The 16,214-nt window shown below is 39.8% G+C and overlaps 1 protein-coding gene across 1 annotated transcript; it reads right to left on the bottom strand.

Annotated features, from left to right (window-relative positions):
- Positions 1-3,540: 3,540 nt before the first annotated feature.
- On the bottom strand, positions 3,541-15,849 carry LOC130917695 (F-box only protein 40-like; the record flags this gene model as incomplete). The annotated part of the gene is made up of 3 exons (XM_057839341.1): positions 3,541-4,621; positions 13,752-15,510; positions 15,830-15,849. Coding segments are annotated over 3 exons (1,950 nt in total), but the record flags the coding sequence as incomplete, so codon positions are not given.
- Between the last annotated feature and the right edge of the window lie 365 nt (positions 15,850-16,214).

The following is a 16,214-nucleotide window of genomic DNA, read 5'->3' as shown; positions in this document are numbered from 1 at the left end:
TGGGTTTCATCTGACCATAACACATTCTCCCAGTCCTCTTCTGGATCATCCAAATGCTCTCTAGCAAACCGCAGACGGGCCTGGACCTGTACTTTCTTCAGCAGGGGGACACGTCTGGCAGTGCAAGATTTGAGTCCCTGGCGGCGCATTGTGTTACTGATAGTAGCCTTTGTTACTGTGATCCCAGCTAGGATTTTGCTCACCGTTCTTGTTATCATTTTGACGCCACGGGTTGAGATCTTGCATGGAGCCCCAGATAGAGGGAGATTATCAGTGGTCTTGTATGTCTTCCATTTTCTAATATTGCTCCCACAGTTGATTTCTTTACACCAAGTATTTTACCTATTGCAGATTCAGTCTTCCCAGCCTGGTGCAGGTCTACAATTTTGTCTCTGGTGTCCTTCGACAGCTCTTTGGTCTTGGCCATAGTGGAGTTTGGAGTGTGACGGACTGAGGTTGTTGTAGACAGGTGTCTTTTATACCGATAATGAGTTAAAACAGGTGCCAATAATACAGGTAACGACTGGAGCCTCGTTAGACCTCGTTAGAAGAAGTTAGACCTCTTTGAATGCCAGAAATCTTGCTTGTTTGTAGGTGACCAAATACTTAATTTCCACTCTAATTTGGAAATAAATTCTTTAAAAATCAAAAAATGTGATTTTCTGTTTTTTTTTTTCCACATTCTGTCTCTCATGGTTGAGGTTTACCCATGTTGACAATTACAGGCCTCGCTAATCTTTTCAAGTAGGAGAATTTGCACAATTGGTGGTTGACTAAATACTTATTTGCCCCACTGTATGATGGAAAATGTACATTGTTAAAAAAACAAAAAACAGGTTTTCTGTTGTTGTTGTTTGGTTGAACACTTGTACGTTTACTGGACTGAAGGATTTTAACAGCTACAATTTTCACTGTGATGAAGGCCAAGTGATTAACATTTGGCATACAACTAAGGCCTACAGAATATCATGTCTACATATGTAAAAAGCATGTTTCAAGTATAGTTAAATCTTTATTTAATTAGTATGATTAATCATGATTGTATTTTAAAAATATTTTTTGCAAATAAATACAATTAATAAAATGTTAATAAAAACAAAGTTAATATAATTAAATTGCATAAAATCAGAAATACACTCCAGTGAGGGGCCCCAATACAGGTAGTTCCCGGTTTACAAACGAGTTCCGTTCCTACGTTGGCAACATAACCCAGATTTCCGCGTAAATCAGAATTAACCTTTTAAGTACCCCTAAATCTCAAAATAACTATCCAAAAATATATAATATCGATCATTGTGCTGTCCTTGCCAATATGTTGGAGCCAATTTCTAGATAGACAGCGACCCGAGCTCCGAAATGACGATGTCAGACATCTATGCGGTTTGCTGACTTCATTCAGCTGCTCATGAGATCAAAAATTGCAGAATGAAACTAAAATAAAAATGAAATTTAATCAGTTTCATTTTGAAGGAATCTGACTTTTATCCAGATTGCAAGAATCACGCCAGCCAACCGAATTTATTTGAATTCGGCAGCAATCATACAGCACAGAGAGTACCAGACGAAGAGGCAAACTGGATCCAAGGTCACCATATCACAAGTCCACAAAAGATTCCCAAACGAAATGACAACTATTTGTTAAACATTCAGTCTCTTAAAGGCTCTGGTGAGGTGGGCTGTGGTCCGGAAGAAGGGTGTGTTTGAGTGTTATTTAGCATTATTGTCTGTTGTGGATTGGAAAGGAGAATTTGAGCGTTACTCTTGTGAGGGTAACGAGAGTGTGTGAGAAATGTGTGCGCAGGCTTGCAGCTGTATTCTTTCCCCTCTCTCTTTCACTCGGCCGCATGACTTCTACGTGGGAGCAAAAGCGCTTTTCCTCGTGTGTGTGCGTGCGCTCTTCTTTGTGTGTGCTAAAACATTTTTTTTTCGTGTGTATATGCGCTCTTACTTGTGTGTGGAAGTTGAAAGAATCCGACCTTCTCGCCAGATTTGCATTACAGTCCCTGACAAAAGTTTTGTCGCTTATCCATTTTGTAGAAACAATTGCTAATAATTTGACTTTTAATTATTCAATTGGTTTCAGAAATGACTCTTATGAAAGCTAAGACGCTCCCAAATGATGTTGAATGTACAAAAATATATTTGTTTCACTGAAAAAAGATTTATCATTTAATGAAGACATAAAGGTCAAATTTTGGCAAGACAAAAGTTTTGTCGCCTACAGAAAGTAGTGTGAAAATTGAACAAAAAATGTACTTCAAACACAAAAATATGTTACATAATATAAGCGAATTAAGTAGTGGTGCTGTGAGATCCAAATTTAATATTTTGTATGAGTTCCATGGGCGTCGGCAAGGATTCATACAATTTATTGATGAAGTCATCAGGAAATTCAGAGAGAGCAGTCTTGCATGCCTCCCAGAGTTCATCAACATTCTTGGGTTTCATCTTCCATGCTTCCTCTTTCATCCTACCCCCGACATGCTCAATGATGTTCATGTCTGGTGACTGGACTGGCCAGTCCTGGAGGATCTTGTTCTTCTTTGCCTTGAGGAACGTTGAAGTAGAGATTGAAGTATGCGATGGAGCACCATCCTGCTGCAGAATTTGTCCCTTTTTATGATTAGGAATGTAAGAGGCAGCTAAGATTTGTTGATATTTCAGTCTACTTATATCTCAGGGTGCAGACAATTAAAAAACTGAGGCATTTGCCAAGGCCCACAGCCTGTCAAAAGGATGGACCGTGGAAATGTGGCAAAAGGTGGATTTTCAGATGAATCTTCCATTGAATTACACCACAGTCGCCGCAAATATTGCAGGAGACCTACTGGAGCCCGCATGGATCCAAGATTCACTCAGAAAACAGTGAAGTTTGGTGGTGGCAAAATCATGGTCTGGGGTTACATCCAATATGGGGGTGTGCGAGAGATCTGGGGGGTGGACGGTGTGCGAGAGATCTGGGGGGTGGAAGGCAACATAAATAGTCTGAAATATCAACAAATCCAAGCTGCCTCTTGCATTCCTAATCACAAAAGGGACAAATTCTGCAGCAGGATGGTACTCCATCGCATCCTTCAATCTCTACCTCAAAGTTCCTGAAGGCTTAAGATCAAGATCCTCCAGGACTGGCCAGCCTAGTCACCAGACATGAACATCAGTGAGCATGTCTGGGGTAGTATAAAAGAGGAAGCATGGAAGATGAAACCCAAGAATGTTGATGAAATCTGGGAGGCATGCAAGACTGCTTTCTTTGATGTTCCTGATGACTTCATCAATAAATTGTATGAATCTTTGCCAAAGCCCATGGAACTCATGCAAAATATTAAATTTGGATCTCACAGCACACTTAATTTGCTTATTTTATTATCGATTATTTTATTTTATTTTTGTATCTGAAGTACAATTTTTTTTGTTAAATTTTCACACTACTTTCTGTAGGCGACAAAACTTTTGTCTTGCCAAAATTTGACCTTTATGTCTTCATTAAATGATAAATCTTTTTTCAGTGAAACAAATATATTTTTGTGCTTTCAACATCATTTGGTAGAGTCTTAGCTTTCATATGAGCCATTTCTGAAACCAATTAAAGCATTAAAAGTCAGGTTTATTAGCAATTGTTTCTACAAAATGGATAAGCGACAAGACTTTTGTCAGGGATTGTTGAGTAATGCAAACAGACGGTGCCTACGAGAAAAGTTACTATCTCCTTCAAAGTACTGCCTGCTCTATGCTTCCTGTGCCAAAATAAAAGCATACATCACAAAACAAAAGTCAGCATAATAACAAAAATAAAATTCACCGGAGACAAAATGGCGGACAAGACTCCGGCGCCGTAAAGTCAAAATCACGCAAGTCCAGTACGTTTTAACCCGAGGAAGACCTGAATTATTTTAAAGTACATTTTTTTTCCCATAGGGTTTACAGTACTACAATTTCAATACTAGTGATAATACTCTATGTCAAATGCGGATGGACCAGGATGGATGGCATTAAATAATCTGTTTTGATTATGTCTATGCATTGCATTGGACCTTTAGTGCTGTTACGATGTACATTGATAAGAAATTCTATTCTATTCTATTCTATTCTATTCTATTCTATTCTATTCTATTCTATTCTATTCTATTGCAGCCAATGATTTGTTCAGGATAATCTAACCAGAATAGAGAGCATAATGATTACACTTTGGAACACAATTTTTGTTGAGTTAGATCTAACCGCTGTTTTTAACAAATGTTTAGGTGCAGAATACTAAATTGACCTGTGTTTTTCCTCTATCACGTCAAGTTAATGGATGATTGGACGTCTATCGCCGTCAAGGGACGTGAAAGAATAATTGAAAAATAGTACAAGTGTTTTAATACTGAAAAATGAATGCAAAGCGCATGGTGAAACACGTTCTAGTTTTTCCCCGTTAGATGGCAGCGTAACACCTTTTACAGCATTGCATTTAAAATTTCGCCTCTCTGCTGACCTCCTTCAAACCACTTAAAGCTATAGGCTGGGTGCGTTGCTCTTCCCTCTGGTAGAAGGGACAAGTTTGGAGGTGCTCTGCCATGGAGGGAGTTTCGGTGAAGCGCCATCGTTCCACAGGACAAAACAGCGAGCTGAACTCCCAAACCTGTGGAGCAAAAGCAGAACACATGCATACCCATTCAATTCCTGCAATTGCAATGGGAGGAAAAATATGTAAAACTTTGGAGTTGTGTACATTTCTGCATAATTTGGTTATAAAATGTGGTCTGATCTGAAAATCACAAGAAAATACTAGAGTCTGATGAAAATAATAGCACTTAAAAATAATAATAATAATAACGATAAAACTGACAAAACAAGTAGGAAAGAGTAAGTGAACACTTGAATTTAATGTTTTTGTTACCATTATTTTTTCTAATATGTTTTTCTTTTTTTCAAACAGTATCTCACCATGTACCTCTCTCTGGTTACCGTAATTTTAGGAATATAGACTGCTACTTTTTCCCTTCATTATCAATCCTGCAGTTTATAGTCCAGTGCGGCTTATTTGATTATTTATTTGTGTTAATAGGTAACACTTTATTTCACAGCGGCGTCATAACACTGTCATAAGAGCGTCATAATTATGACATGACACTATAATGGTCTTTACTGAATGCTTATGACAGATGTGATTAACCCTTTAATGCCTGCAATATGAAGCAATTGTCAGAGAATCACAAAATTTGAAAAACAAGGTCTTAATTAGGGCTGTCAAGCGATTAACATTTTTAATCGAGTTGATTACAGCTTAAAAATTAATTAATTGTAATTAATCGCAATTCAAACCATCTCTAAAATATGCCATATTTTTCTGTAAATTATTGTTGGAATGGAAAGATAAGACACAAGACGGATATATATACAGCTTTCGTAATTTTTCAAAAGAAATGTAACAGTCATATGATGCCGCTGTCAAATAAAGTGTTACCGGCTCATATCTTTTGGTGTAAATATCATATGGTGGAAAACACAGAAAAGACTGAAAAAGCAGTTTCCGCTCTTGCAACCCTCTATAAAATAAACTGCTGTATTTTAAGCCAAAACAACTGTTGTGTTTGATAGAAAAATATGTCTTTATGCTTGACTGCCCCCAAGTCACCTGAGTGTTTTCCGCTATATATAATAGGGGCAATTTACATGATGACTCTGCAACACAAAGACGCAATGACTGAATAGCGGACTCGCCTCGCGTGCATATTGTGTCGGCGAAGACGAAAACTTCCGAATCCTGCCTCCAAAGTGGAAGAATCCAATTGCCGGGGATTGAAGGGGGCTTCCTCGGCATGCATATCAAAGGCTCCTGCAGCGCGAGACCGTGCCGTTAACGTCAGCACTCGTACACGTCACAATGGGCGTGCGCAGCGGTGCTACCAAACATTAAAAACAGCAAATATGGCGGAATGTCGGCTTTAATTTACTGTTTTAATAATATTTTTAAATTAAATATGTTGAACGTTTCAATTTTTGTGCCTTTTTGAACAAAAGAAAAATGCCATTGCTTTGAGTGGGCGGGCATATTTTTCCCGGGCTGAGGGAGCTTGGTGGAGTCAAAGTGCATCATTCTCTATCGCCCTGTAATCCTGCACTGCCCCCTAGGGCCTGGCATGAATACTACATCGTTTTCATGCGGAATTGCGACATTGTTCAAATGGAGATGCAAATGCAAATTTGAAATTTTTCGTATTCTCGGAGAGTCACCATGTAAACGGCCCCATAGAGTGAGGACAGCTGCGGTTTATAGTCAGGTGCGCCTTACAGTGCGAAAATGACGGTACTTTTTGTTTTGTTTTGGGTTTTTTTTTTGGTCGTGACATCAAAAGCAGCGATAGAAAAACTGTTGATTTTGATGAAATACAGATACCAGTTTGTAAATGTCAGTCCTAAAAAGAATTCAAATGCAAAATCTGTGTACATCTCCATACAGTACCAATGCATTTCCCACTATCCATAAGAGGACAGTATGTCATTCTGTGTCCATTTCAAAACAACAATTTACGACCTTCATTGGGAGAGCATGCTCAGCTGCTGAGCACGTCGTGTTATCAACTATGAATGATAACCTATCTGGCCCGCTGTCAGGCCATTCCCCGTCGCTCGCATCACATTGCCTCATGCATGCTGCTTGTCTTGTGATCTCCATCTATACATAAATATACTGCCTTTGCCCTTTAGTTTGAAATCCCATAAAGAGGAACTGGTTCAACATGTACGCATTAAGGTTACATGAATATTTGAAAATGGACCAAAGGTGTTTTTTTGGTGGAAGTGAAGAGTAGTTTTTTTAAAAAAAAATACATGTCTCTGAGTTTGGTCAGATTGTCTTTCTCCATATGATTGTTGTTGGTTGTCATCAACAAACTACCACCACACACATATCTTGAAATTTTAAGAACAGTATTTGGATTGAATTACATCGGCACATACTAGTTACACTTTAACAAATATATACAGCAGATATATCGCAAGACTTTGATCCAAGGGCGTAAGTTTGCATAGGGGCAGTCATAGGTGGATTTAAAGGGGGGGGGCAGCCCCCTCCGGTGGCCGAAAAGTGTCATTGCATGTAATTGATTTTCCTATATATATATATATATATATATATATATATATATATATATATATATATATATATATATATATATATATATATATATATATATATATATATATATATGTATGTATATATATATATATATATGTATGTATATATATATATATATATATATATATATATATATATATATATATATATATATATATATATATATATATATATATATATATATATATATATATAAGTTGTAAAGCAATAAAACTGCAACCAAAATGAATGAAATGAACAAAAAAACATTTCTATAACGGTTCGAAATTATTTTTCAAGCACCTTAGACAGTCATTTGCTTTGCATATAATATGTATATATATATATATATATATATATATATATATATATATATATATATATATATATATACAGAGAAAAAAATATTTTTAAAAATGATTTTTTTTCTTTGATTGAAAATATTATTTTTTGATTGAAGCAACTTTTTTGGGGATTGAATGATTTAGATACAAATGTCCTAATCATAATATGGCCCTAACACAAAAACGATTGCTTCAATCAAAGAAAACTTTTTCAATTAAAAATGAAGTGTTCATTTGCAAATTTTTCAATCTCAAAAATTTTTTTCACATTCAAAAACTTTTTTCTAGGATTTAAATTTTTCTTTTTTTTTTGATTGAAGTGATTATTAAGTGATAATAAAGACAAAAATGTGCTAGCCAAAATGTGGCCCAAACACAAATCAACATTACTTCAATCAAAAAAAAAAAAAAAAATGATAATAATAATCAAAGAAAAATAGCTGTCACATGCATTTTTTTTAGTTTTTTGAGTTTCAAATTTATTTTTGCATTCAAACACGTTTTTTTGATTGATGCGACTTTTTTTTTTGGGTTGAAAATATATATTTTGATTGAAGCAACTTTTTTTTTTTGATTGAATAATAAAGACACGAATCTACCTCCGTATGGCTCTGCCCAGGGGATACAATTTTTGACTGGGGTAACTACATTGGCACAATACCGGCAGGCGTACCAAATTCAATGGATGACGATCATGCCGAAAAGTATTGCCTAAGCAGCCTGATTTGGAATTCCCCTCAAGAATGATGGGAAACAAAAAACGCTTATTGTCAACTTATTATTTTAAATATTCTTGTAAGTTAATTTTATTGCTGACACTGCGTTTTGGGGTCATCAACATGTTGTGCCTCCCCTGCCCCAAAAGGCAAACTCCGCCTATGGGGACGGTAGGGACATAACACTACCAACTTTTCAGGATGCTCAAATTGTCCCCACCAACTTTTAAGCAACCTTATTTGCAGTATAAAATGAGTTCAGTTATACAGGTAATTCAGATTGTCTTCCCATATGTTGTAAGGATAGAAATGACCCGACCATTATTGAGCGAATTACTTTCATTATGTCCGGACTTACTTTCATCCCTTATCACATGCTGAATGTGCATGTCCATTTTTACCCTCAAACGCACTTTTTGATTAGATCCCCCTCATTCACACAATCCCGACAGAAATGCATGTCAACATGCCACCTTCTCCGCCCCCTTTAAAGAGGAAGGATATTAGAAGTTTTTTTTTCTGCCAGCAGCAGCAGCAGCCACTGTAAGTAATGTAAAAAGACGTCAATGTTGTGAAGGTGGGGAACACGCCACTGATTTTGCTACTGAAAGTCTGACCTGCAATATAGTTAGCATAACATTAAACTGTGTGAACTTGCTAACCTGCAAAACTCGAGTCGAAATCTGCTTAGAGATGTGTCTTGTTGTATGCTTTTTTACTGTTAACGTTAATTCAACTGTGCAGTGCATTTTGTGCATTTATTCATAAATTAAAATGTATTTTCTACATCATTAAAAAAATATATAGTTCTATTTGTAGCTTATGCTCATTTTTCTAACCCCCTCCAAAAACAACAACAACAAAAAAACACAACCACTGTAAATGTCCTTTATATGAAGCAAGCATTTTGAAAAACGACTTTCCCCCATGAAAATAATTTTAACTTTTTTTTCATTTTTACGTAGGAACCAGCTATTTTTGAGAAATGTACCCCATCTCTTTGGTCTTATTAATGTCCCGTGCCCAGCAAATATTGTACATGCAGGTTATACTGTTATAGCGTCCCGACCAATGTTGAGACCAAACCTACGCCCTTGCTTTGTTCAATCATGTGTATGACACATTAGGTTTGCACATATCTTAAACATGACCTACCAAAGTCTATAAAAGTGAATGGATGAAATGTCTGCAATAGTTTGCATTGCTACAGAGGCAGCCCACGGGTCTGGCTGGTGTTTACAATGTCTGACATTTTCCAGTGACTGCTAACAAGAAGAAGAGTTGGATAGCAGTTTTGTGGGCTCCTAAAGTGATGTGGCGAGCCAGATCTGGTCCCTGGTGTTTTAAACAAAGGTGAGTAAAATAGCCAAAACATTTCACACCAGTAAAAGCAGCATTAATTTAAAATAATGTTACTCAAGTAAAAGTAAAGCACATGTAAAAATAAAAGAAAATAATAATAATCGGTGCTCAAGTAATGACTAAATGTTGTCAGTCTTTTTTTTTTTTTTTCAAACAACAATATAACGTCAGCTACAGTGGGGCAAATAAGTATTTATTGAACCACTAATTGTGCTAGTTATCCCACTTGAAAATATTAGAGAGGCCTGTAATTGTCAACATGGGTAAACCTCAACCATGAGAGACAGAATGTGGGGGGAAAAAACAGAAAATCACATTGTTTGATTTTTAAAGAATTTACTTGCAAATCATGGTGGAAAACAAGTATTTGGTCAATACCAAAAGTTCATCTCAATACTTTGTTTTGTACCCTTTGTTGGCAATAACGGAGGCCAAATGTTTTCTGTAACTCTGCACAAGCTTTTCACATACTGTTGCTGGTATTTTGGCCCATTCCTCCATGTAGATCTCCTCTAGAGCAGTGATGTTTTGGGGCTGTCGTTGGGCAACACGGATTTTCAACTCCCTCCACAGATTTTGCCCTGGCTGTGTGTTTGGGATCATTGTCATGATGAAAGACCCAGCAACGTCTCATCTTCAATGCCCTTGCTGATGGAAGGAGTTTTTCACTCAAAATCTCTCGATACATGACCCCATTCATTCTTTCCTTTACACAGATCAGTCGTCCTGGTCCCTTTGCAGAAAAAAAGCCCCAAAGCATGATGTCTCCACCCCCATGCTTCACAGTGGGTATGGTGTTCTTCGGATACAATTCAGTATTCTTTCTCCTCCAAAAACGAGAACCCGTGTTTCTACCAAAAATTTCTATTTTGGTTTCATCTGACCATAACACATTCTCCCAGTCCTTTTCTGGATCATCCAAATGCTGTCTTGCGAACCGCAGGCGGGCCTGCACGTATACTTTCTTCAGCAGGGGGACACGTCTGGCAGTGCAGGATTTGAGTCCCTGGCGGCGTATTGTGTTACTGATCGTAGCCTTTGTTACTGTGGTCCCACCTCTCTCGAGGTTATTCACTAGGTCCCCCCGTGCGGTTCTGGGATTTTTTCTCACCGTTCTTGTTATCATTTTGACGCCATGGGGTGAGATCTACCATGGAGCCCCAGATCGAGGGCGATTATCAGTGGTCTTGTATGTCTTCCATTTTGTAATAATTGCTCCCACAGTTGATTTCTTTACACCAAGCGTTTTACTTATTGCAGATTCAGTCTTCCCAGCCTGGTGCAGGTCTACAATTTTGTCTCCGGTGTCCTTCGACAACTCTTTGGTCTTAGCCATAGTGGAGTTTGGAGTGTGACTGACTGAGGTTGTTGTGGACAGGTGTCTTTTATACCGAAAATGAGTTAAAACAGGTGCCATTAATACAGGTAACGAGTGGAGCCTCGTTAGACCTCGTTACAAGAAGTTAGACCTCTTTGACAGCCAGAAATCTACTTATTTTCCACTCTAATTTGGAAATAAATTCTTTAAAAATCAAACAATGTGATTTTCTGTTTTTTTTTTTTTTCACATTCTGTCTCTCATGGTTGAGGTTTACCCATGTTGGCCTCTCTAATCTTTTCAAGTAGGAGAACTTGCACAATTGGTGGTTGGCCAAATACTTATTTGCCCCACTGTACATAAAAACACAAATAGTATGTCATTCTTATTTATTGCAGATATTGATCGCAATAAAACTTTTGGACAACATGATTCCATTTCTTGTTTTATTTAAAACGATTGGTGCATGTGCAAAACAGGTCAATAAATCACAATTTATCAAATTATTAGAAAAATATTAATGAAGGTGGAACATACAGTAATCCGAACCTTCCATCATCAAAGTGAATGCACATAGTCTCGATATATGATCATCAACGTACAGTGTTGTTGTGAGGCACATCAAGTTGTCTTCCCTTGCCTAACAGTGTTTTCCACCTGTAAACAAACGAACAAAAACTTGTAATACTCGCATTTAGGGTAAGAAGCCCATGTATGACTTGTAGTAGATGAGTGTTTATTTTCCATTTCTTTATCGTAGTATAAATAGATTTAGCAAAGCTAATGATGTCTCAGCTGTGACGCAAAACACAGAATTGTAGTCAAATTTAACATAATAATTGTGCCATCCTACACGTACTGATTAGCAACAGGCTAGCAGGAGATAGCAGGTGTTACAGCTACAGCAGTACAGTAGTTGAAGTAAATAATATTTAACATCATCACAATCATCATCGTAACAGCAATATCAAAGACAACAAGTCGTTTCATGCGCAAGATTTTGGCTGTCATATTTTTGGAGCACTGGACATGTGGAAAAGCAGAGATGGGAAGAACATACCTTCCATAACACAGCGGCAGCATGGCTACATAAACACCCGGTCTTGTCGTGGTACGGACTTGGTTCCACATCTGCCTTCATGAACATGATGTCCTCCTATGCTGTGATGATGGCAGATGGATGCCAGATTTCTAAATTGTCTTTTTCGAGTGATATTGATAAGTGATGCCACTCCAGCTCCATTGTTATTTTGGTTAGAGAACATGGAAAAAGGAAGTCGCGAGCAGAAATGCAGAAGTACGTCGGAAACTTGTCTATAAAACAATGATCATGGTTGCTTTAGATTTAGTTTAAGGGTTTAGGGTTAGCGTTACGGCTATACACAGTGGGGCAAATAAGTATTTAGTCAACCACTAATTGTGCAAGTTCTCCCACTTGAAAATATTAGAGAGGCCTGTAATTGTCAACATGGGTTAACCTCAACCATGAGAGAATGTGGAAAAAAAAAAAAACAGAAAATCACATTGTTTGATTTTTAAAGAATTTATTTGCAAATCATGGTGGAAAAAAAGTATTTGGTCTATACCAAAAGTTCATCTCAATACTTTGTTATGTACCCTTTGTTGGCAATAACGGAGGCCAAACATTTTCTGTAACACTTCACAAGCCTTTCACACACTGTTGCTGGTATTTTGGCCCGTTCCTCCATGCAGATCTCCTCTAGAGCAGTGATGTTTTGGGGCTGTCGTTGGGCAACACGGACTTTCAACTCTCTCCTCACCCCGTGGCGTCAAAATGATAACAAGAACGGGGAGCAAAAATCCCAGAACCACACGGGGGGACCTAGTGAATGACCTACAGAGAGCTGAGACCACAGTAACAAAGGCTACTATCAGTAACACAATGCGCCACCAGGGACTCAAATCCTGCAGTGCCAGGCGAGTCCCCCTGCTGAAGAAAGTACACGTCCAGGTCCGTCTGCGGTTTGCTAGAGAGCATTTGGACGATCCAGAAGAGGACTGGGAGAATGTGTTTTGGTCAGATGAAACCAAAATAGAACTTTTTGGTAGAAACACAGGTCCTCTTGTTTGGAGGAAAAAGAACACTGAATTGCACCATACCCACTGTGATTTATGGGGGTGGAAACATCATGCTTTGGGGCTGTTTTTCTGCAAAGGGACCAGGAAGACTGATCTGTGTAAAGGAAAGAATGAATGGGTCCATGTATCAAGAGATTTTGAGTGAAAATCTCCTTCCATCAGCAAGCGCATTGAAGCTGAGACGTGGCTGGGTCTTTCAGCATGACAATGATCCCAAACACAAAGCCAGGGCTACATAGGAGTGGCTTCCTAAGAAGCATTTCACGGTCCTGGAGTGGCCTTGCCAGCCTCCAGGTCTCAACCCCATAGAAAATCTGTGGAGGGAGTTGAAAGTCCGTGTTGCCCAACGACAGCCCCAGAACATCACTGCTCTAGAGGAGATGTGCAAGGAGGAATGGGCCAAAATACCAGCAACAGTGTGTGAAAAACTTGTGAAGAGTTACAAAAAACGTTTGGCCTCCGTTATTGGCAACAAAGGGTACATAAAAAAGTATTGTGATGAACTTTTGGTATTGACCAAATACTTATTTTCCACCATGATTTGCAAATAAATCATTTAAAAATCAAACAATGTGATTTTCTGTTTTTTTTCCCCCCACATTCTGTCTCTGATGGTTGAGGTTTAACCCTGTTGACAATTACAGGCCTCTCTAATGTTTTTAAGTGGGAGAACTTGCACAATTAGTGGTTGACTAAATACTTATTTGCCCCACTGTATGTAGGTGTATGCTTAGAAGGGCTGCAACCATGCTGTAGCAAAAATAGTATTATGGAGTTGTACGAATGTACAAAAACAGATACTAGATACTTGCTTTCTTTCGACTCTTCCACGAGCTCCCACCATGGGAATATGTCTTCTTCTCCCATTTGAGGGACACCATCCCTCGGGTCTGCAGTAAGGTGGCACATGCCTCCCTCATCTGACGCGACACTTGTGACAACTGCGACAAACTGAAAGAGTCCAGGTATCCAGCGATGTGCTGGAGAATCTCCAAGGGCAGTCGGTTCAAGGGATTCTGGCTATGTAACGTTTTGACATCCTCAAGTAGCTCTCGGGAGACATCCGGTTGGATGACTAGCTTGTCGACAACATGGTGGTATTTGACCACAGCCGGTTGACCGCCTGGTTGAAACCTAGTCTGGGCGAAAGTGCAGCCGAGGTATGCTAAGGGGCAACGTTGTAGGAACCATCCGCCGAGGCCAGCCTGGATGTCGGTGTGGACATTCCTGAAGTGCCAGCGGTATTCATCACGGCGGAAGAAGAGACCACATATGTAGCTGAAGGCTGAGCTCGTCCTATTATGCCGCCTAGTTACCGACTCGGATTCTGTGCGGACGTGAAGACAGCGCGGTTTGCCGGCGACTACATCGGCAAGCGACGCCTCGGCTGGGAATGGCACGGAATCAAAGTCGTACGTTTGTGTCCCAACGTTGACGTACAGCCCGTCCATCCCGGTGGTTTCGGAGATGAGATGCCCTTTAAATTCTTTCTCCAGACAGCACAACAACGTAGCATCGACATCGTCGCACTTGGGCATCTCCTCCGCTGAGACGCCCAAATCTAGCGTGTCCACACACTGGTGTGCGATCTTGATCTTGCGACTCGGGTCTTTCAGGTGGCAACGCTTGGCTCGGTAGCTGCTGGGAACATTGAAGGAACGGACAGACTTCACCTCGATGGGTTCCAGGCTTCCGTAAACAAAATCCCTCTCCCTCGGGGTGCAGGCGCTCAGCTGTCCGAAGTTAATGAGCATGGATCCGTTGTGTACCAGGTACATGTTGTATTCACCGATGTTGACCTCCTTGCCCAATCTCTCCAAGACGCCGTCCTGCCATGGTGCCAGGCCAGACACTTCGTTCTTGGATGAAGAACTTTCCCTTGACTGGTCCATTTCTTTTCCACACTCTGCTTTTTTTGCTACATTTTTGCTTGTCTGTTCACACCCGTTCATCTCTTTCTTGAATATTCTCTCCCAGGAGCTGTAGTTCTGAAGGTTTTCCACATTTAACTCATCCCTTATTGCGTCATTTAGTTCTTCCTCTTTCATTCCTGTACATGCATTTTGTGTACACCCACCAGAAGCTAAACATGGATCCTCCCTTGCCATCCCGATGTCTAAATCCTGAGGATATGCCAATGTCAGCTCAGGGAAAACACTCTTCATCTTGATGGAATGAAACAGCAGCTCTTGATCCCTCAGGGCCAAAGCAACATCAAGGTGAATCTCGCTTTGTTGGGAGGCGTTCTTGTAGAAGGTCAGTTCCCCATCAGGAACAGGCCAGCGGTTCCACTCCTGAGAGCAGCCGACAACGCTAGCCGGGCAGACCTCCAGGTGTCTTGCCCGCCGGTGCCTCAGCATACTCAGTGGGCAGCCGTAGTCTGCGTTAAGACAGGCCACTGTCTCGTTGGGGCACAGGAGACGGTGCTCCTCTTCCTTGCAGGCGTGCAGGAAGGCGCCACAGTCGTTGGGGCAGCGGATGACCACGCAGCCGATGGAGAGCCATGCCGGCACCTGGCAGTGGACAACGTAACACCGCTCGCAATGCTCGTGGCGGATCGATGGCATCTTCCTGGACGTAAAAGTCGGAATATGGCTCAACTTCAGTAACCAGAAATTACAGTACTGTATATATAATTAGCGCTTTAGTTGCCTGAGTATTTGCCAAGGTTGCGTAGCACATGCCGGAAAAAATAATATCTCATAAAAGTGGATTGTTAGTGGAAGTTAGTGGGACCGTTTTTTTGTTTGATTGTTTTTGGAGATGGGGGGGCTAAACTTTCCTCTTAAAAATGAGTACTGCATTCAAAAGTATGTACTGAATATTTTCTGTCAAAGTTTTAGCATCCAAAGTATCAATAACTAGCGCAGTAACAGTAAACATTTCTCACCTTTTGTTCTCGAGTTGGTGTCACTTCGTTTTGACTGACCTCTTGCACTGTGTCTGCTCTTTATAAATAGACCGGCCCGGACCACGATAGGAGGGCCCGAACGGGGCACCATTGTCACAGCTTTTCAGGAGTGCCAAGGTCAAGTTACAGCTGCCACCAACTCTCATTTGTGTGCGATAAGCTCGCCACTAAACACTTCAACTACTGCTGGACGCTTGCAGTCACCATAGTGGAATGTTGTTGATGTCACTCTAAAGCAACATTGCATAGGAAGTGATTTAAATAAAAGACGTGTTGTTGTTTTGGTAAAAGGTATTTCCACCAGTACTATTACTCATAGAGTACATGTACTCAAACACACACACTATGTGATGAAATAGGGTTG

The sequence above is a fragment of the Corythoichthys intestinalis genome, chromosome 6 (assembly GCF_030265065.1).
Source record: "Corythoichthys intestinalis isolate RoL2023-P3 chromosome 6, ASM3026506v1, whole genome shotgun sequence".
NCBI lineage: Eukaryota > Metazoa > Chordata > Actinopteri > Syngnathiformes > Syngnathidae > Corythoichthys > Corythoichthys intestinalis.
The sequence above is the reverse complement of the archived record's forward strand: the minus strand, read 5'-3'. Positions and strand labels throughout refer to the sequence as shown.